General features: G+C 34.7%; 3 protein-coding genes across 5 annotated transcripts; 1 reads left to right on the top strand and 2 right to left on the bottom strand.

The window, feature by feature from the left end:
* The first annotated feature begins 10,591 nt into the window (after nucleotides 1-10,591).
* On the top strand, nucleotides 10,592-11,637 carry LOC123864534. Its single transcript, XM_045905032.1, has 2 exons — nucleotides 10,592-11,084; nucleotides 11,177-11,637. Exons 1-2 carry the CDS (start codon nucleotides 10,827-10,829, stop codon nucleotides 11,339-11,341), a joined length of 423 nt encoding a protein of 140 aa, XP_045760988.1. The 5' UTR covers nucleotides 10,592-10,826; the 3' UTR covers nucleotides 11,342-11,637.
* On the bottom strand, nucleotides 11,010-15,914 carry LOC123864526 (E3 ubiquitin-protein ligase LRSAM1-like). The gene has a single exon (XM_045905017.1). The coding sequence runs from the start codon at nucleotides 15,687-15,689 to the stop codon at nucleotides 13,575-13,577; it is 2,115 nt and encodes a 704-aa protein (XP_045760973.1). The 5' UTR covers nucleotides 15,690-15,914; the 3' UTR covers nucleotides 11,010-13,574.
* Nucleotides 15,915-17,315: 1,401 nt separating this feature from the next.
* LOC123864527 (seminal metalloprotease 1-like) lies at nucleotides 17,316-22,021 on the bottom strand. 3 transcript variants are annotated; one of them, XM_045905020.1, is made up of 7 exons: nucleotides 21,526-22,021; nucleotides 20,854-21,072; nucleotides 20,339-20,448; nucleotides 19,715-19,922; nucleotides 18,739-18,875; nucleotides 18,438-18,633; nucleotides 18,153-18,352 (listed from the first exon to the last, which is right to left on the bottom strand). In XM_045905020.1, the coding sequence occupies exons 1-7, from the start codon at nucleotides 21,653-21,655 to the stop codon at nucleotides 18,288-18,290; spliced, it is 1,065 nt and encodes a 354-aa protein (XP_045760976.1). In that variant the 5' UTR covers nucleotides 21,656-22,021; the 3' UTR covers nucleotides 18,153-18,287. The 3 variants fall into 3 exon arrangements, with proteins under 3 accessions (XP_045760974.1, XP_045760975.1, XP_045760976.1); XM_045905018.1 differs by having other exon boundaries at nucleotides 17,316-18,633; XM_045905019.1 differs by lacking the exons at nucleotides 20,854-21,072; nucleotides 21,526-22,021 and adding an exon at nucleotides 20,553-20,574 and having other exon boundaries at nucleotides 17,316-18,633.
* Between the last annotated feature and the right edge of the window lie 981 nt (nucleotides 22,022-23,002).

Consider the following 23,002-nt stretch of genomic DNA (forward strand, 5'->3'; position numbering starts at 1 on the left):
ATTTTCTTGGATTATAGCTAAGAACACTCTCGATCAAGCCGCCTTTCAAACAAAAAAACTAAATTAAAATTGGTTCATTAGTTTAGGAGCTACGATGCCACAGACCGATACACAGATACACACGTCAAACTTATAACACCCCTCTTTTTGGATCGGAGGTTAAGAATACTATATAAAATGACATTAGTAAAGTTATTGTATTTTTTTTGTTTTACCTGTCAATGGACCGATAACATTGAGTGAACTACACAGCTGGGCTGATAACCCTGTGAGATTTTGATAATAATGTGATTGATATGATAACTGCTTTTCAGCTGGTACCAATATGGTATCATATCGTTAGGGGGTTCATCTGTGCTTTACCAACCTGCCCTATACGGTATTTCTTTTAAAAATCACGCTATTATAAAGGTGAAAGTTTTTATGTGTGTGTGTGTGTGTGTGTGTATGTTTGTTACTCCTTCACGCAAAAACTACTGGACGGATTTGGCTGAAATTTGGAATGAAGATAGATAATATCCTGGGTTAGCACATAGGCTACTTTTTATCCCGGAAAATCAAAGAGTTTCCACGGGATTTCAAAAAACCTTAATCCGCGCGGGCGAAGTCGCGGGCATCGGCTAGTTTCATCATAATGCCAAAGACCAAAGACGTTACAAAAAGAATTAAAAGTGGTCGAGCTGGCAAATGGCAATGTTATCACGCGATACGCGATATCTTTGATCACGTATCGACGTAATAGGTATACGAGAGAATTTTGACATCATCACAATATTTACAATGTGTTTTGCGTATGTGCTTGAAATATCATAATACCAATATCACTGTACCCAGTCTAAATATATAAAAGGAAAAGGTGACTGACTGATTGACCGATGTATCAACGCACAGCTCAAACTACTGGATGAATCTGGCAGGGCATGCAGATTGCTAAAATGACGTAGACATCCACTAAGAAAGAGTTTTTGAAAATCAAACCCGGAAATCAAAAAGAGGGGGTACAATAGGGGTCCGAAAGTGTAGTCTACGCGGTCTTAGTCGTGAGCTTAAACTAATATTACATATTATATACATACGGCAAATAGGTACCTATATTATTATTTTCGTCTAACATTACATGCCCCAATGTTATTGAAAATCAAAGCTGTTACGGAGAGAAACCTTGTAATTTTGTTCTGCTTCCAGCGAATGTACCTACCTACTTATCCGATTTTTTGCAATGTCGGGATCTTTCTCTGTATAATCTCAATTCGAATTTAATAGTTTCTAATTTTTTTTTTTTTTATAGAGTTTATCGATGAAATTGGAAATGTTCGCTACATAGACTTAAACGAACTGTGGACGAATTGTCTGATATAGATAAGGCTTCAACTCGTCGGCATAACCGTGACAATGTACATTTTTGGCTCTACACAAGGTGTGCTCTTGCATAATATTTATTTTATGCTTAGGCCAAAGAAAAATTCTTGAGGGTAGGTAACTAGGTAGTTAACTCTCTTAAAAAGATTCGAAATTACAGATGAATAACGAATAAAATATAATTTATGTTTAGAAAATTGGTATTTTGGCTAAGAAAATACAGGATGTAACAAGAACGCTAGCAAAAACTTAGCGTTATTATTATACTACCTAAACACAATCCAATGCCAATAACCATTTGCCTTATCTTGTAATTTTAGTGATTTAGTATTTTTCAAACCCGCAATTTATAGCGTGCAAAACTCGGGTCAATGCCCCACTTACGACGCGGCATTGACTTCGAGTGACCTATTTACGGAACGTTCATTGAACTCTAACTCCAATCAGATGTTTTATTTGCAATATATTGTAAACTTTTAAAAAATGCAGGATTTCTTAGTTTTTGTTCGTAGTTTTTTATGGTATCTTATCAGTAATCATCAGTACTATCACCTGTCTTCGTTTTTGCTAGCGTTCTGGTTGCACCCTGTATCTACCTACCTACCTGATTTATTAAATTAAAATGCACTAGGTATAAAATTCTACCACTGAGATACGCCCACCGCCCCACACTCCACGCGTATACATTGACATATTTTTTGGCATAGAAAGTACATATTAGTTAGGTATCTACCTATTTGAATTGATTACTTGATCTATAAGCTCAGCAGAATCGGCTGAGTGCCGCGGAAGGCCGCGCAGCTGATCCCGTTCTATAGAAGCATTGCTCGATCCTCATACTATAGGCAGTCAGTGTTCATTGTATGTACTTACCTACCTAATACAAATACATAAATTGTATTGTACTTACACAGTACAAGTGGTACACGTAAGACGACGTTTACATCCAACCTCGGGACAGACGACAGGATATTCCAATTGGTCTGCTTAGGAATTTCCTGTTTGTTTGCTTGTAACTAGTGTTGTTATGGATGTCCATATCCGTAACCGAAACTATCGGATATCCGAAATAAAAAAATATCCGTAACCGTAACTGAATCCGTAATAAAAGTTTTGGATAGTTTCGGATAGGGCGGAGTCTAACTAAATACTACACTCGTACGAATTAACTGTGCACTCCGCTGGAATGCGACACCTTCATCAGTTCAGATTTTACAGTTCCTTAAAAAATTAATATCCGTAACCGAAACTATCGGATAATCCGAAATAATTTAATATCCATAACCGTAACCGAAACCGATATTATTTTTTACTAATATCCATATCCATATCCGGATCCGAAATTATATATCCATAACATCCCTACTTGTAACTAACTAATCTCTAGTAGGTACTAAATTGAACGCATTTTACTTACTGTACAAGATCTAATCTTTAAAATAGTTCAGACTGTGTTACCGTGTCGTCGTTCGACATAGCCGTCATTTCAACCGATAGTCATCCACTGCTGGATCTCAACTGATAGACAAATAGGTCTCAGGCAGACTTTGCCATATAACAGTCGTTTTGTCGCTTTTATCCGGTGACTCGCTGAAGAAGTTGAGAATTGAATATGTCGATCGCGAGCATAGGCTACATTTTCTCGGATATATTTGCCATCGGGCCATGCCAACAGGACCATGTCCGTCCGTCTGTCTGTCAGCGGGCTCTATCTCGTGAACTGTAATAGGTAGAGTTAAAATTTTCACAATACTTATGTGTATTTTTGTTGTCGTAACCCCCCGTCCACACACTGCCCGTGTGGCATGGAAAGGAGCGAGGAACGGAGGCAGAGACGTAGTGTGGCCGCGTTACTCGCATGTTCCTCGTTCATGCCCATCGCTCCCTATTTTGTCGGTAAGTATGCAATAGCGCGCACGCTGGCACAATTTCGACGTCCATCGCGTTGCAAAGGCAAGCGACCTAGTGCGGCGCGTGAGCGATTAATTGCGCGAGTAGAGCAGTGTGGATGGGGGGTTACAACAGCAAATAATAAAAATTTCAAAATGGCCGCTATGCAAATTAAAGTGTTATTAATTCTTGTACGATCAGTGGTACGGAACCCTTCGACGAGATGTGAACAGTAAATTTATTTTCTTATACTTCGTTACCTTACCTAATGTTATAGTTAGGCAGGCATACCTATGTGGCTGCAGTTTGCACTTCAAGCACCTAAGTAATTCGGTAGATTTATTGCTGCAGTAGGCCTAAATTAAACTTGGTTGTTTTCGTTGTGTTGGATTGTATCTAGCTGGGCCATGTATGCAGGAGATGGCCGCTATTCTGCATATTCATGAAGCTTAACTACGCTTAGTTACTGGAGTCATTTAATTAGCAGCCGCCTACCATTTGGCTACGCAGGTGGATGTTGCGCTTACCTGCCTACTGTGTATACCAATATAGGTAGGTACGGTACAATGTAGAGATATACTTAGTAGGTATTTATTACGATAAAGCCACTTTAAGGTGTCCGAGAATCACACAAATATCTTCCTACCTATCTATCATAATAATATTATCGTCTATCTAATAAAAGAACACCTTTCAATATAAGTAGAGAGCCAAAAAATCAGTCAAGAGCGAGTCGAATTCGCACACAAAAGGTTCTGTATCCTCGTACTCTTACTTAGGTACCTATTTAACAATAAGGTACTCATCTATACAGTATTCGTTTAAATAAATCATGTAGGTAGGGTTCACAGAGACAGATTATGTAAAAGTGCCAGCTACCGGGGTCAGTTTTAAACCCATGGTTTCTATATTTTCCTCCGTAGATTGGAGTTGAGGTTTTCTTGTGAAAGTAAATGGGTAGGTACCTCACTTTGCCAGTAGATGTCACTTGTACTTACCTAGTAGATATTCGCACTACCTATTTATTCAGTGGATATTTGATATTTAATTTAGGTAGTACTGTACATATTAGCAGTACCTAGATTGCTTACATTCGCATTTTACTCACAAGTCACTCCATGGAAAATCTTAGTCTATATCTAGGTATCTAAGTCCAGCTCCAGATTGTAAAGTTTCGATTCAAATGTTTAGCGGTCAAAAGGAACCTTCGAAACAAACAGACAAACGTCACAGTGTATTAGGTACCATGGTATTATCCTTCTCACCTTATCATGCGAGCGAGCACTGATTTTGCTTACGTAAGAGCGCTGTCCTTGTCCCGCTCGATTGTCTTCGCTCAGACTTGTCCTACCGTTACCCACACATACGACTTGTGTGCGGATGAGCCGGTGTTCTGGTAGTAATTTAGTAAGGTGGTAAGGTAATTAAATAAGTAACCAGTCTGCAGGCTGTACCTAAGCATTGATGCCCCAGGTTCTAAGTGAAATAAAACACAATAAAAGTGCTAAAATCGTATGTATTTGTAAAACAGGTGGTATATAGGAATAATAGTTTATACAATAACTTTGAATAAAATACGCAATTATATAGCTAGAGGATAAAGAGATAATAACGTAAATATTTTAACGCTCAAGTACTATAAAAGAAGCTTTAATTACATTTTGAGTTATTTCAAATTAAATTATGTGTTTTTATAAGTTTTCTTGAGTTTTGACTTTTGACACGAGTATTATTTTATCCGAGACCAGATTATTATCACTTACATCTGATAATAACTGTAAAATTATTCATAAAAATGTATAGAAGCTTTATAACGTTCAATAGTGCTATAATTAATGATTAAACGAACTTACCTGTAAGTGAAGTTCTATCATAATTATACGAAGGCTTCGTACGAAGAGATTATATAGACTAGGTAGTATACGCGTGCATAGTGGATACCGTTCACTTTATTGAGATTTATGAAATATATTTTTAAAAATAGGGTAGGTTGATATACTATTGCCTTAACGCCCGTACGTCGCCGACTCATTTAGTTTAGAGTTTAGCTAATAAAATTATTTATCGCCTCATATTTTACGATTAAGGGTAAACGCGTAGCGTGAGGGTGGGAGGGTTACTATAATCTCTTCGTACGAAGCCTTCGTATAATTATGATAGAACTTCACTTACAGGTAAGTTCGTTTAATCATTAATTATACTTCATGCTTCGTACTCGAGATTATATAGACTAGGTAGACTTTTAGAGATAAGATTCGTAAAATATGAGAAAGCGTGTTGTTAAAAAAAAATTTTGATTTAAATGTTACAAATTATCTATTATATTTTTAACAAATAACTATAAAGAGTATTTCCTCTAATCATAAACAATAACTATTGAGTTAATATAAGAATCAATTAACAATTTATATTTCTTTTGAGTCATTTATAATAGACCTGCTAAAACAATAAATGTTTGGGCCTTAATAGGCCGAATGTAAAAGCTAGCAAAAGTATGGGAACTTGAGTTCCAGCCTGCAGTTTCCATAATTTGATGCACTTACTGAAAGACCTAATCTTTGTGCAGCATGTCGGAAAAAACGTATAAGTATCAATTCCGCTTTGGCTCAAGGAAACTTGATAAAGTTTGTGAAAAAATTGTTTTTTTTTTTTTTTTTTTAAACTAATGAACAATAATTATTGTTCTGCATTTTTCCAGAGTGATTTAGTAATTTTTTTTTTTTTTTTTTTAGTAAATGTAGTATGTACCGTTATTCCCGGACTAAACTGTGATTTTTCTTTAAAATGCAGGAATGACTAAGAAGGGTTGGTTTATTCCAACCATCTAGGGTTTTAATAAAATCTAGTATATTTATTTGATATCTGATAGATATATGTTACAAACTTTTATTGTTGATAAAGTTTGCACTTTTTGTGCAGTAATGAGTGCTAAAAGAGTAACTAATTTTTAAGAAATTGTTTCAAGATTTATGATTTAATTAATGTATAAGTTACCTAGGTAATTTAAGACCAATGACGTACCTATTCCATGTATCGTCATACTTTGGCCGCGTTGATCAAGAACGACAAACGTCCTTAAAAAAAATCTTTTAACATCGTCGTACAACGCTATAGCTGACCGATATGAATTTAATGTCCCATATCGAAAAAACTTTATCATATATCGTAGTTACCAAAGCTTTAATATCGGGCATTGGTACTTCAGACATATTCAAATTATTCTGATTACAATAAAGGAGCCACTTTTTGTAGCATTCTTCATATTGTTTATAAGTGTTTTCTGACAGAGAGCTCATAACGATATCCAAAGATGGACCTGGAACACTTCTCCGAATGGATAAGACTCCTGCCACCAGGTAGAGTTACCTACGTGGTGGCTACTGCAATCTTTGGATAAGATTAATCCATTGTCAGCCATAAACATTACAACGTTTCTAACACTAAAATATTTTTAAACAGTGGATGTCATGGCTGGGTAGGCCAGTCTATAACAATCATTATACCTTTGGAATTATCATAAATAATTTAACATAACGATTTAAAAAACCATAGTAAATGGAGGAAATGCATAAAAACAAAGATTAAACCATGAAATAGTAAAAGCTGCGTACGCACGTGGATCACTGTGCCATGAGACGTATCTCTGACATTTATTATTCAACAATCGATTTGTAAATAAATCTATATTTGGAGAATCAAGCTTATATATAATTTAAGCTTTAAGCGTAGGTAATCTACAAGTTGCCATTCAATATTTGGATGCACACTTACGTCTAGACTCTTGGTCTGGTTTAGAGTTCTCCGAAGAGCTAATAAATGAAGTAAAAACATACAATTTTCGGTTTTCACACCATTGCCACAGCTGGTTTGTATTATTTTGTATTAACATTAATTGTCAAATGTCTAAACCCATTGGATTAACGTATGAAATTGCTGTGGTTATTATCAATTAGGAAGTGTAACCTGTGTGTAAACAGTTTTTCGGCAAATATTTTTAGACGAATGAAGGGAGCTAAAATTTCCAAAAAATGAATATATGCATTACATTCATTGCCATTCCATAAGTCACTAGCTCTTTGATCTCCACAGGCAAGGCCACCCAGTCGTTGAGACATCAGAAAAAAATTATCCAGGTAATTGTTTAATATTAATTTTACATACTGGCTGGCCAGTAGTACGATCCCACCATTCAAACTCATGTTTTGATGTACTTTGTATATTCATGAAATTTTCAAAATAACTTAGGTACTTACACCTATTAAAAAGTTTTGTATTAAGCCAACCGTACTGAACAGCAGAGCAAGCAGATATACCAATAAACGAAAAAACTGGCAAACACTCTAATTTACGGTTGATTTTCGAAATTTTTATAATTTCTGATTTGATTTGATTCTATTAAGTTTTGTGACTTGAAAATTTTCTATGTCTACTATATAATATCCTCAGAACTTTTAACATGGATTAAAATTACTTTTCTCATTATTTATAATGAAAAATAGACTCATAAACAAGTTTCTGGTTTGTTGTAAGTTTCGATGACGTTTCATAGTCGTATCCAATAAGACAAATATCGTCTAAGTATAAAGTAGACATGTTTTAGCATGTTTTCAATAACTACTCCCGTTTTCATAACTTTATAGAACACAAAAGGAGCAATAATATTTTAAGCCAAAAGGCCTTAAATTCATAAATAGAATTATTAAACGGGAACCTGAGATAACTTTGATTATCCTCATGTATCTTAAGTTAAAAAATACACGTCTTTTAAGTCTATTGTGCACATCAAACTATTATTTTTCATATTAATTTTAGAAAAGTTCTTAATTCTTTCAGCTTGAAATGATTCGTATCTGTTTTGTTTAATGATTTTAAATCATAAATAAAGCACCTCTATCCATTAATTATGTAGGTATTATAAGAATGTTACCTACTGAGCTTTACATTTTGAAATAGCGTCTAAGCTATTAAATCATTTACTAATAGCATCATAAAATGTACTCTTTATTTGCTATAATATACATTATACACGGTTACTAAGAGGTACTCTTTGGACTGGTGAATACCCGTGGCGAACACGAATGTGAAAAAGGAATTTTGTAATCCTTGATGTATGAAAGAACCACAGGGTTGTTAGTGATCATATAGACCATACCTTAAATAGATTTTTTAGCCAGCAGGTTTTACCATGTTTATCGACGTTTATAGCTCGCTGCTGTGCTACTGCTTCGAGTAGTCTTACCGACTGTGTTTGACTTGCCGATTCGAGGCCATCGCTGGTCCTTGTGGGTCTCACTGGCCTGCGAGCCGGGCCTTGACCCTTCTAGTATGAACTGGCAGAATTTGGAAATATCTTGGGTACTGGGGATCAGTTCCTGATCTATGTATGGCTTTTGCCGACTTCGACGTCTCAAAAGGTCCTCGCCGTAAAGAAACCTGTTCTAGCTGTTCCTGGAGCTCTTTCTTTACTCCGCACATAAGATAATTTCTCCTTGCAAGGGCGCTTTCTTTGCCGTAAAGCGACGCGCCCGTTCATAGTTTGAGCAAAGTAGTATATCTCTGTTTTAAGAATAACAGTGTGATTCATAATTACAACTAATAGCCGAAGACATATTAGCTTGATTGTCTTTTATTGCTTTATCGCGTTGTTACAGTATATGAAACAGTTGCTTTTATCTCTGCGTTTAATATTGGCGGATAGCTATCAACTTGAAAGTTTCAGAAGTTAAATATTTTTCATTTAGCTACTTACACTGTTGTTTTATTAGACTCACAGTGGTGCAATACTGGAACTTAATACAGAAATCTTTTTGTACTTCCTTGCCAATTTTTTATCAATGGTTCTATATGAAGAATATCTAGATATCAATAATATCCACAACTCACTATTTAGTTACTAGTTTAGTACTAGTTTTCAGCTGTAGGTATTCCGAATAGAATATTCCGAAGAATCAGTTTTTATTCATAAGTTCTTTAGAAGAACCATATTCTAGCGGAAGTTTGGATAGAACCGCACTTGAAGTACCCGGGCTTGAATTTGGGTTTATTTCCGGCTCTTGTTCGTTAAACTCCGTTTAAGATCCTTAAACTCCGTTTAAGATCGGCGTGACGCCATCATTCTTTTATTCTATTACTTCTTTACTTTATTATTCTTGTATTCTACTATTCATAATTTTAATAGATAGCTACCGCATAGTAAGTCATATAGTTTAAATAGACTTCTACTTAAGTGAATAATATGCAGTGAGAAGCAGTCCCAATACAAAAGCAAGTACTGCCCACAAACTAACCAATAAACAGTAAGAAACAGTCCCAATGCAAAAGCAAGTACTGTCCACAATACTGTGTGTTTCGTAAGAAAACACATTCACTAAGGTTTATTAATAAACAGTAAGAAACAGTCCCAATGCAAAAGCAAGTACTGCCCACAATACTGTGTTTCGTATGAAAACATGTTCAATCAAGTTTATTAGTTATCACGAGTAAAATAAACAGTAAGAAACAGTCCCAATGCAAAAACAAGTACTGTCCACAATACTGTGTGTTTTGTAAAAAACATATTCACTCAGGTTTATTATTTATCACGAGTAAAATAAACAGTAAGAAACAGTCCCAATGCAAAAACAAGTACTGTCCACAATACTGTGTGTTTCGTAAAAAAGAAACATATTCATTTAAGTTTATTAGTTATCACGAGTAAAATAAACAGTAAGAAACAGCCCCAATGCGAAAAAACAAGAACTGTCCACAATACTGTGTCCCTGCTCAAGGGTTAGTACTTATTCACAAAATTAACCGTCTCGTGTAATTATTGAAGAATCAGTCACAACGTAGGTACTGCCTACGATACTAATTTCTCGAGTTCGTATCATCCATCATTCGTAATATCCAACCTTACCTTGATAATCCAACGGTGCATTTTAGCATGTATGTGAAATCTACGATGAGCCAAATCACCATCAAGTATTAAAAATTAATACGCTCGTAGGGTCGACGCTGTTTTCGTCGTAATTTCCTTCCTAACTTTTTAATTTTTTCTTTAATACTTTCACATTTATCACCATTATGTTTAAACATTATAAAAATGATACTTCGTTACCTTTTTTACAGTTTAAATATCACTTTAAATAACACTTTCACATTAAGCTAGGCGAAGGCGTAGTGGAACGGTAGCGCACTAAAAAGCGAATGAGTCGGCGACGTACGGGCGTTAAGGCAATAGTATATCAACCTACCCTATTTTTAAAAATATATTTCATAAATCTCAATAAAGTGAACGGTATCCACTATGCACGCGTATACTACCTAGTCTATATAATCTCGAGTACGAAGCATGAAGTATAATGCTCTATAAGTATTCAATAACGGCTCCATAACGTATAACAGGCGAACCCTACCTGCCTACTATAAACCCTTATTAAAGAACAAGATGGCCGCCGTCTAGTCGTCAGATGACAGCTGATAATTTGATTGAAGTGAGGTTATTAGTTATTTTGGTTGATTCTAGTGTCATTGCATTGTAATTTGTAATTAAGTAATTTGTACATAATTTGTAATTATTCTCATATCAAAGTATCATAATGCAAGCTCTGCAAGCTATAGCCGCCATTGAGTATGTCGAAAACTCTACACGTCGTCGTCGGAAGCGGTACCAGAAGAGATATGACCCGTTTTCTTTGCCGGATATCGACTTTAAACGGCGATACCGCTTCAATAAAGAGGATACAAGGTTCATTATTAATCTCGTCAGGCAAGATTTACAACTCGATTCGAGAGGCTGTGGCACTTCACCAGAGTTGCAAGTTTTAACTGCCATAAGATGCTGGGGACGTCGTGAAGTAAGTCCTTACTTAATTTCGAAGTTCCTATTCATGTAATTATTCCTTTATATATGTGATTTCTTCTAACGTGTAAGTACTTTTTTGTCTAGGTTCAAGAAGATGGGGGAGATTTACATGGGTTGTCTCAACCAACTGTAAGCCGCATTTGTGCCAGAGTTGCTCGCGCGATAGCTCGGCACTCAGCGACTTATATAAAAATGCCTCAGACTCCGATAGAACAGTTAAAAGTTATAATAAGGGATTCTTATGAATAAAACTGTAAGACTCGAAATCTCGTTTTCTTAGTTGAGTTGTATGCACTTATGCAGAAGGGTCTGGGAACCCACTGCATTATTACCCAAAGAGAACTCCTGCTATTGTGATTAGTGGATAGGGGTCCACTAATCACGTAATGACACGTAAGCAGCAGAAATCTAATATATATAGGTAGTATAAAAAGAAAAGCCGACCCGACTGACTGATCTATCAATGCGGAGCTCAAAAACTACTGGACGGATCAGACAGAAATTTGGCATGCTGATAGAAGAATTATTACATAGAAATCCGCTAAGATAGGATTTTTGACAATTCAACCCCTAAGGTGGTACAATAGGGGTTAGAAATTTGTGTAATTTACGCAGGCGAAGTTGAGGGCAAAAGCTAGTACGACTATAAAGAAGAAGAGATATAGGCTAACAAGCTGGATTAATTAAATTACATAATTTACTTTATTATTCAATAGCCACAAATTGGATAACTCAGGCATGCTCTACATTCGCACTTTAATTAATGGTCCCTTAAATAATAAGATGGCATCAACTCATTACTTCTCTCATTCAGCACAATTTTATACTTATGAAAATTTAATAAGTAAAAAAAGGTTATTTTGTGCCATAAAAATATGTTTATCATATTGTACTAGACGAGGTTGGGGATGAGTTTACGTAGCAACATAGATTAACCAGTTTTACATCAAAAAGTGCTCTATTTTATCCTTAAATGCATCCTCAATTCATATATTAACAATGTTTTTGTTTTATACTATCAAGTACTATAAATATTTAAAAAAAAACTTATTTTATTCCCTTATTAATGGTAATAACAGTTACAATCTAAATTAAAATAATAATATTTTACATAATCATATAACATAACATGATTAATATTATACACAACTTTGACTTTTGAGACAACTTATAATTATGTACTAGAAGTAAATGGCATATCAGTAATAATCATTATATCACAGTTTAATACAAAACTGGTTTAACATGTAAAATTGAAATCAAATCAAATGTAACAAAATATACGATAGATACAACAAACATTTAGAAGGCACTAGTAGCGTTTTTTATTACTTTGTCAAAATACTGTGCAAAGTTCTTAAACTTGTAATCTCAGTAGGTACTGCTAGAGGCTCAGTCGAGACAAATCTAGTTTGATTTTTTTCAAATCCAATCTCATTTAAAAGCTAGTTTTTTGTACGTAGCGACTAAACAAAAATTTTCTTAAACAACAACTTGCATTTTTGTATTGAAGTTCTCTAGAATTGAAATAGAAGCTAACTTCTGAAGTTTTAGCATATTTTGTTGCTGTGCACATTGGCTAATATCGCCTGAGTGTCTACGAGTAGCTTCTCTAGCAGCAATAGCAACTAAAGTATCTAAAGCTGCTCTATGGCAGCAAATTTTTCGGCAGATGAATTATTGCTCAACGCGTCCATTAGGATACTGACCCGCCTGCGTCCATCTCAAAGGATGTAATATGATAAAATCAAGTAGCACACTGTTGAAAAGAAGCGATCGCTCTGGCGATCCAAAGGACGTCCAGCCTTAGATGTGATTGTTATTCTTGTTATTATCATTATCAAATTGACATTTCACAATGGACTTTTTAAATTCAACTAACTAATGAATCACTCTAACTTTCAACATATTGCACAATTATTTATCTGATTACTAAAATTACAATCAGATGATTCACTTTCACAGATAAGTAATATTAAAAAGTAAACTAATATTACCAGTCAAACACCATAGGTGTAAATATATAACAATTACAGATAAAATATTGCAAAATTGTTATTCTTTAGTCTTTTGAATACAATTATTATTAATGTTTATTAATACACTTAAATCAATCTCAACATTATTTAATAACATGTTTTGGTCCTTCACCTAAAAAGATAAAAATATTCCTTTTATCTGATCAATCTGGGTTATAACTTATAAGGAACCCAATGTGAAAATGGCAAGTATAAAGGATGACCAAAAAATAAAATATCATAATACAAAATAAAATAATGTGAAATTTGCTAAGTAATTAATATACCACAATAATAATTTGTTTTTAATAATCTGGATCAGTAGCAGATTAAATAAGGTTACTTATGCAGTATTATTTAATATCAAAACTGTAATTTAAAAAAGCTTCAGATGCAGAAACTTTGGTGAGCAGCTTAACTTGACCAATATATTATAATTATATTAGGTACCTATAAATATATTATTAAGCAACAATTGCTTTGATTGTTCTTTCGATGTCCATCCTACACATGGGGCAATTTTCTAACTGGTTTTGTGAACATGGCTGGCAGCAACACATGTGACCACATGGCACAAAAACTATTTCAGACTTAGCATCCATACACACTACACATTCACCATCCACTATTGAGCTTTCTTTATCATTGATATTTAGAACTCCTGAACAATTTAGTTCTTGATCAGATTTTGAAGGTGCGCTTGGTTGGGTGCTACTATTGGGTTCTGCTATATTATAGTTCTGACTTTTAGACTGCACATACAACTGTAAAGCTCTCAAAATACTTTCTCTGTCTGAGCTTAGAGTTACTCCACTCTCCCTTAAATTCTCATTAGTGATATTTAATAAGGATTCACTAGAAAACAAATACTTAACCAGAAAAGGCAAACAATGTATCACACCTTCTTGTAAGAGGTAGTTTGCAAAAACAGGGTCTAACTTCCGAACATTAAACAATGATTTGGGTGCTGAATCCAAGAGTTTTTGATAACTTTTGAGCCAAAAATCACTAGATCTGACACCTTCAGTTTCTACTTCCTTTAAGGTATCAATTAATTGCTTCCTTCTTATGTTTCTCTGATCCAGGAGGTTGTCCAACAACTCTACCAAATGAATTCTTTGTTGTAAAAGTTCATTATAATTAAAGGCAATTTGCATGTTCTTTTTCTCTTGTTCAATTACACTAAGCCTTGCTAAGTTTGTAGAGATAAGTGATATTTCCTGATTAAGACTCCAACTTTTGGCATCAACCTTTTCTAGAAGGGATGAAACAATCGCTTTCTGAATATCTTGATCTTCTAGAAGTGTTTGAACTAATGTGGTACGAGACTCATCTTTAGCATTTAAGAGTTCAGATAACTTCATTGCTCCTTCGGTCTCCTGTATTAACATATTTTCTTTAATGTTATTTAGGTCATCCTTATAATATTTTTTATACATTTGAATAGAAGAATCTTTTTCTATAAGCTCTTCCATTGCTTTTAAAATATCTGCCCTCCTTACATTATCATAATTTTGTCGAGTGATCTCCAGCAGGCGGTCATGTTCAGCTTGCTCGTAAGCCAGCTGTTGTTGCACCACCTCAGGTTGCAGTCTATCAATTTGAATAAAGTTTTTAACCAAACATTCAATTTCCTCTTCTTCCATCTGTATAGCTTTCATAAGCTTCTGCCTCTCTACTTCTCTTACTTCTTGTACTTTAGCTATCTCACTATCCAAATCTTGTTGTTCTTGTATAATCTTAGACAGAAATTTTTCTCTTTGCTGCAGATTAGCTTTGTGAATTTTATTTTCTTGTTCAATCATTGCAGCTTCTTGCTCTTCCCATGTTATTCCTAATTGTTTTTCAAAAGGATTATGATTCATGTTTGGTACTTGTGATGGTGAAATATCAGAAGGTAAGGGTGCTACATATTCAATATTCATTTCAGAACATAGATACTTCATAATTTCTATAGTCCCTTGTGTGGCTATGTATGATGGTGGAAAAGTAAAATTGTCACCATTCAATTCAATAGACAGCAAATTAGTAGCAAGACACAGCTCTGGGCAAAGTTTTGTGAGGTGCTTGTTATCAGATATCTTTAACTGTCTCAAACATTTGAGATTACATAATCCAGGGTTCAAATGTTTCAATTTGTTATTAGATAAGTCCAAAACTTGTAAGCACTCTAAAAACTTTATTCCATCAGGTATAGATTCAAGAAAATTATGTTGTAAATATAGCTCTGTTAGACTTGCCAGATATCTTATGCTATTCGGCAATCGAAAAAACTGATTACAACTTAAATTGAGGACTTTAATGAGTAACAGATCTGACAGCTGCCCACCTTCTTCTAAGGATTGCAGGCGATTGTTATGCAGATATAAATTGTCTTTTCTAAATACCTTGCATATAGAAAATATACCTGACGGCAAACGCCGAAGGCAGCAGTCTGACAAATCGAAATCAGGTTCAGGTGATTCTCGGGCAAGATATAATTTCCTTTCTAATCTTGCTCGGGCTTCCTGAGGATTGTGTGCATTTTTCCCAAACAAGAACATCATATTGCGTTGTTGTACCGATACAGTACTACCCATTAAAATATCACAAAATAAAAGTTAAAACTCACGATAAATACGAGTTCCACTGTGTCACCGACGGCAAGCTACCATGGTTGATATATTTAGTTCATCGCTATCTTAATATCATATTAATGCTCAAAACGCGACAGTAAATTAGTCAGGCTACTATAATTATTTATAAACATTTGTTTTTCCTATTCTTTTCAAAACACTTGACATCGATTTTCTCAGCCCATTTTTTATGACTCACGTCAATGTCACAGTTCACAGTCAATTGTCAAAATAAATGTTTATGTCAAAGTCAATCAAGTTTGACACTTGATACTACAGTAGAAACGGGTAACATTGGTACAGTAGACAAAGTAAGTAAATACCTATATTTTATATTATAAAATATGTGTTCCTAGAGATTACTCCGAAGTTATTATGTCTACTCGATAACAAAAAAAAATTGGTTTAGGTACTTTTTCGATTCTCACGTCTTTTCCGTGTTCAGGGACAGGAGGAACACAAAATTGGAAATTATTTATTACAGTAGGTATTCATTGGTTTTGTGGGAGGTACCCTGAATTGTTTTTCAAAATTTTAATGTATTTGTGTAGCGGTAATAGTTAGGTAGGTACTGTGCTAAATTTTAACTTTACAGCTCATTAACTAGGTATATTTTTAAAATGGCTGTGACACACAGACAGACGGTCTACCTGCAAAAATTAATGAGCATCAAAATAAAGTAACGATATTCCTGCACTCATTGAGCCGACAGAGATTATATAATGTCGTCAGACGATCTGAAAGAAACTGCCCTTAGCTAGTACCCTTAGAGTTCGTCCTGTTCGTTCCTTGTTTTGCTACCGATACGTCTAGATGTACATATTAACCTCGATGTCTGTATGTAGTTATGCCCTTTTATGTCAAAGGGGTTTTTATGCCGCCACTGAAGCCGAAATATTACAAACATTCCTCTTTGAAGACTAGAAAAATTACAACGATATTTCAGTGGCTAGCTACTGGATACTACAAACAGTTCTTGAAACAACTGTAAGGAAAACGTTATTTTAAATAAGTTATTTTAGAATCGGATCATTGGGTGCAATACCTATAAATCATCGATGCTATAAATAAAATGAATAATAACAACAACAAATATTTTAAAACATTTATTATTTAAGTCCTAAAGCCCAGTCAATTAAGCTCAAAAAATAGGGGTAAGGTTACATTAACTCTCATAGAGCTGAAAATACAAATATTTGGAACACCATTAATAATATTAAATAATAATAATAAATGAAAATATGTAAAAAATCCCCATAGATCTAACATTTGCAAAAAAATTATTCAAGGTCAAAGTTCGCACATATGGGTTTTTTGCGTTTTTCAGCCAAACGCTAAATTTTTGTTGTAGTAATTGTTCGGAGTATTAAATAAACAGACTGATATGAAAATACTTTTACTTTTATTATAGCTTCAGTAACGTAAAACGACCATTTCACCTGTTTGAATCTTAATAATTCAGAAACGACGAATCTTAAACAATTTTTATAGATAATTGCATGATCTACAATTTTGTTCTACTTATTTTGAAAGTAAAACTTACCGTTTGGCTGAAAAACGCAAAACCCCATATTGGCGAACTTTTTTTGTAAATGTCAGATCGATGGAGACTTTCCGCATTTCTTTAATTATAGTGTTCCAAACATTCGTACAAATTTTTTGCTCAATGAAAATTATTGTAACTTAGAATGTCTATTTTGACCGGGCTATTATTAGATATCTTCTAACTTAGAATCCAAAATCACATAATGAGAGACAAATTGCTTCACCATTTAACTACCTAACATTAACAATTTATATAAATATAATTATTTAGTCCTATGAAATAGTCTTATGTACTTATTCAATAATGTCATCTATAGTATTCTACTGTAGATGGGTTTCGGTCTCTGTAAGATTCACGTTTCAGTTGGTCACTATTGAACCATTTTCCGAATTTCGGAAATTCTTTGCTAAAATATGAATAGTTTACTTGCTCTTGATCAGCCAATGGATAATAATTACCGAGAGCATTAGCGTGTTTAGGTTTTGTACTATCTTTTCTATACCAAATGCTATTATCTGGTAAGTTTTGACCTGTAAGACTTTTTGAATCAGATATTTCCAAAGGTTGGTTTAGAAAAGGGACCCGTCCGTCAAATTCCCTGTGTTTATTATGTTCTAATTTTTGATTAACATCTGCCGATGACGGTCCGTTAATAACGTAGTTATTGATATTTTTTATATTATCATTAATTAAGGGTGAAACTAAAAACGAATTAAATTTATTTTCTTCTGATTCCTTAATTAAACGCATTCTCGGATCGCTGTTATCATCTTCTTCGGGTAGTCGAAGTGGATTATCATGAGTGTTTTCTATGTCCGATAGTATACGAATTAAATCTTCTGTTATGTTATCATTTTGTGTATCATATCCTTCTACGTTCCTACCATCTTCTTCGTCATCGGGTTTTATTGCTCGTAGATTTTTAAATTCATATTGTTCTTGTGGATTAGCTGCTGTAGCAGACTTTGCATACTCCTCCTCATCTGAAGAATCACGAGATTCATAACTGTATGGGTTCACTTCTTTTCTAACTCCAACTCCTTGAACAAACGCCTGCTGCGGCAGTTCTTCCGTCGTTTTACTAAAATAATCAAATATAGGAAATTGAGGTAAATCTTGCATTTGTCTTTTTTCTGGCCTGGGCAATCTTATAATCACTATGTTACCTTGTTGGTATCCTAAGCCATGCCCTTCAAATGGCTTGCTTTCAGCAGCCGTCATCAGCTTTATCGTCACTTTTTTCTTTGGAGTATCGCTACTGTCTTCAATCAATAGATCTGGATTTGCATTGCAATACATTATGTTAAGCTTTTGCTCGTCTTTATCAGATAGACCTATCCTCTGCCCAATTACTGCACCAAGCTGAAACAAGCAAAACACACGCTATAAAAAGTACGCTCTTTTAAGTTCCATCCATATAATCATTTATTCTGTCGAAAATTGTATCCAATAAATTCCTTAATTCACCTTTTTAGGTATTAAAGTGTCTAGACCATTCGAAGAGAAAGCTTTGCGACTATAATGCAGGACACTGTCGTAGTCGTAACCGACGCCAAAATCCGACACCGCTAACGAATTGTACTTTCTGAAATTGTGTCTGGATGCTGAAATAAAAATAAAATGATATCTATTAATCGTGTATGTGAAGAATACTTACCTACTATGAAAGTATACAATAAATAGGTATCGAAATAGAATTAATTTACTATAGGTAACATATGCAAAACCCACGGAGTGCCTTGAGTTCTCAAAAGCTTATAACTGCTTGACTTTCCTTTTTGTGTTCTTACTAGGTAAGTATATCTTGAAGTTGTTGACAGCGTACCTAGGTACCAGTTGTACCTAGGTAGCTAGGTACTTCGATAATAAAATCATCATTACGCAATCCTGCATTGTCTAACTGTAAAGTATTGAGTATGTGAACAGATATACGATTGACGGTGAGTATTTCGTATTCAAATCACACAGGTATAGTGGTGAATTACTAAAACCGTTATCTAATTCTGTACAGTACAGTGTACCTACCTACACGTTTCTGCAGATATCATTTTCCGGTTTCATCATACAATTTCATTGGCACAATTAATGAATATTTTTAAAACATATATTTTTTTATTTGCTAAAATATAGTATTTATAACTTACATTGGTCTTAAATAATAGGTGAAATCACATATTTTGCCAAGCATGGCGTGCAAAATTTATTGAATTTATTTAATCCAGCATCTCATCTCATAAGTCATCATGCAAAAGTAACTTAAAATTATTATTCTATGCATTTTATTTACAATTTGTCATTAGGCCATCACATATCCTGCCAAGCATGGCGTGTATTGAACCCAGCATCCCATACTTAGGTAAGTAATTGAGCAATATTTTTATTTTTTTAGTAATTTCGTTCAATTTACCGTTCATACATTCTTTGTAAGTTACAGTCTACTCACGTTTAATAATGTTCTCCCACAACACATCGATGTAATCGTCTCTATCGGGACTGCTCTGCATGTGGTAGAATCCAAGCGTATGTAATAGCTCATGTACAACAGTTCCGTGGCGAAAACAACCTCGGCCGACTGGGTGGCGACGAAAGAGGTTCATAACTTGATAACCTCCTTGGTAACCAACTTGTGAAAAACATCCACGTCTGCTACCCTATTAGAAGAATAAGATAAAGTTGAAATCTGCGATCGTCTTAATAAACGCTGAAATATTATAATCAAATTGTTTTTCAGTCGCTTGGTATATTTTAATGTTGTAGTAGATATTTTATATTATGAACTCAGAATTTTCTTTTCCTTCATTTGACATCCCACTCAATACAGAAGCAAAAGAAATTTTTTTGAGACCCCTACTTTTTTTGATGTAACATCCGTTAGGTCTTTTTTTTCGTGTAAAATATAGCCTGTCACTCGGGTCTTTATAACGAATCAATTGACACCTCATTCATCAAAATCGGCCCAGTAGCTTAGGCGTATACACACAGGGGAATATTATTTCGGAGTTTGCTTGGGTAAATAAAATATTGCTATTATATTAATAAGAGACGTGATCATGAAATGCAATCTCACCTGTATAACTACTGCATCTTTATCGCCTTTTACATAGGGTCTAAATTTGACACAAGAGGCACGGGCCAAATCAGCCATACCTGTTTGTATTGCTTCTACTTGAGCACTATCTGCAAAAAATTGAAGTTATTAGGCAATTTCTTTGTAAACGGTGAACCCACAGAGAAATTGCAGCTTTTTACGAATTTTGTCGCAACAATGTAACAATAGATACTGTACGACATAGATGCTGTAACTAGGTGTAGGTAGGTACCTATTTGCACGCTAAACGTTTACCGTGGTGAAACTTAGTAGGTAGATACTTGCCATCTTTTCTGATTACTTAATACACATGAGGATATAGGTACAGGTTCAGTTTAATAAAAAGCAAACACTTCAATAAAATATTCTATCACTTGCCTACGAAAAATAGAACCTCCAAAAAAAGTCTAAAATTTTTAGCACATACATAACTGGATATAGGACGAGAAATAGATCTAAACACTAAATCATTCTTATCATATAAGTGAACTTACTAAAGTGGTCTGGTTGTATAAAATAAATGACCTCATTGTTCGGCCAGCGTTTTGTACTATCTGTCAACCCATTTCTTGCTAATCCCTCCGCTACATTAGTGAGAATCATTCTTCTTTGCTTCTCATTCAAAATCAGATCACCTTCGAATTTCCCACTCGTTTCCCATGCATTGTCTTGTATGAGTTCGTCTTCATCGATCTCGTCATTTGGTAAGTTACCTTCAACAAAGTTATTAATTTTCAATTTATAGTTTTTTTTAAATAAAGAATAAAGATTAGCTCTATATTAGAAACTGGCGTTTTCCCACGACTTCGTTCGCGTCAATTTATAACGTAATAAGCGGGGATCTATTTCAGTGAAAGAATTTTAGAATCGGATCATTAGTTCCAGAGATCCAACCACCCACATCCAAGCTTTGCCTCTGTATAAGCAATATTAGTAGAATTGAATAGAAACATTTTTAACTAAAAAAACTTTAACAAGTGTTTTTGAATCGTCAAAAGAATTTACCACTGGTTCGGAGTGCCATTCCTATCGAAATTCTCCTACAGCAAGAAACTCGGCGGTTGCTCTTATCAAATGTTCAATTAACAATGAGTTATTATAACGTAAACGAAGAGAGTAATATTTACAAATACAGTAATATTGCAAAAATTTTATTAACAACTTACTTTTCACATTTTGATCCAACTGAGATGTTTCTCTAAGAAAATTGCTAAAATCCTCTAGTTCGTTCAATGACATCGCAAAACACTTAAGCACACACACATGGCATATAACTAAATAACTAGGCCACTTCATATTTAAAACTCTTGTCGTTATATTACGTGAAATTGAAAACTAAATACATTAGTATGTTTGTCCCCTCGTCAACATTCAGAGAATCGGCTAAAAGTGTGCCACTTTAACGGTAGAGCCACATTGCACTGTTTTGGTAACGCTACAGACTAGCAAGTTGCGATCGAAACTTTTCGCGCTATAGGCAGCGTAGTTTTTGCCAAACAAAACCCACCGAGGCGGGTCGGGAATTAATATAGTGTTAGATACGACCATTTCACAAGTCGCTGTCTCGCTACTGTTGATGCAGCTTGCGACAGCGCGTTCGGTGACAACGGCCCGTTCCTCCACTACAAGAAAGAGTATGAAAAATTACTACATCTATTGCTAGACTTTCTGTAAAAAATCATTTTTGGTAATTTATTCGCCCCCTCGACATACTACACGCAACTTGGTATAATAAATAACACGCAGGTTATACTATTTGGTCTAGTTATTTCGATTAGGCACAGTTTGCAATGTAAAAACAGTGCAAAACATTCAAAATAACGACTTTAAAGTAAAAAATAATAATAAAAAAGAAACCTGACAGCCGGGTGGGTATTTCAGTCTAAAAGTTGGCTAAGTGCGAGTTGGGCACGAAGGGTTCCGTACCATCGTACAAGAAATAACCCTATTTTTTTTTCATGGTAACCATTTTGTTTTTTTTTTATTAGTTGTAATAGCGGCAATTAACACATTCCGTCATTTCAGCTCTTAACTTATTACGGTTCACGAGGTACAGTCGGCTGACAGACAGACGGACGAACGGACGGCGCAGTCTTAGTAATAATCTTGACACTCTTCGGGTACGGAAGTCTAAAAACTAACGTTGTTTTTAGTAATACAGACAGATGATTACCTAAATATTTAGGTATATTTTTGGGTTGCCTTCTACCTATATCACCATAACTCTAAATTCTTTTAATGAATTTAATAGTATGTATCTAATTCCGTTATTAAATAATTCAAGTAAGTAAGTATAAAAAATCGAACACAATAATTCTCAACAACTTCAACAATCTCTTCTACATCGGAATGTTGCAAAAATATTCAAATAGGTACCTACTTAAACTTTATAAAGCTATCCACTGTTGGCGGTAGTAGTAACATTGGCAGTAATATTGAATAACACCCGACATTGTTAAAGTCATAGCCCATTAGAGCCACCCGGCACCCAACCAGCACCACCTCGTCGTTCGGCGTCCACTCGTTGTGGACAGGTGGTCCACGGGTCACCAGTGAACCTCGCATGATCCACAAGTGAACTTCGCGTGATCCACGAGTGAACGTCGCATGATCAACGAGTGGACAACGAGTGGACATCGCGTC

The sequence above is a fragment of the Maniola jurtina genome, chromosome 4 (genome assembly GCF_905333055.1).
Source record: "Maniola jurtina chromosome 4, ilManJurt1.1, whole genome shotgun sequence".
Taxonomy (NCBI): domain Eukaryota; kingdom Metazoa; phylum Arthropoda; class Insecta; order Lepidoptera; family Nymphalidae; genus Maniola; species Maniola jurtina.

What these genes read in the sequence shown, in the direction of transcription:
- LOC123864526 (XM_045905017.1), bottom strand. Translation starts at nt 15,689, where the DNA reads ATGGGTAGTACTGTATCGGTACAACAACGCAATATGATGTTCTTGTTT.
- LOC123864534 (XM_045905032.1), top strand. Translation starts at nt 10,827, where the DNA reads ATGCAAGCTCTGCAAGCTATAGCCGCCATTGAGTATGTCGAAAACTCT. An exon ending in GATGCTGGGGACGTCGTGAA is followed by an intron (nt 11,085 to 11,176) that starts GTAAGTCCTTAC and finishes TTTTTTGTCTAG; the next exon opens with GTTCAAGAAGATGGGGGAGA.
- LOC123864527 (XM_045905018.1), bottom strand. Translation starts at nt 21,655, where the DNA reads ATGAAGTGGCCTAGTTATTTAGTTATATGCCATGTGTGTGTGCTTAAG. An exon ending in TATACAACCAGACCACTTTA is followed by an intron (nt 20,449 to 20,853) that starts GTAAGTTCACTT and finishes AATTTTTTGCAG; the next exon opens with ATAGTGCTCAAGTAGAAGCA. An exon ending in ACACTTTAATACCTAAAAAG is followed by an intron (nt 18,634 to 18,738) that starts GTGAATTAAGGA and finishes TGCTTGTTTCAG; the next exon opens with CTTGGTGCAGTAATTGGGCA.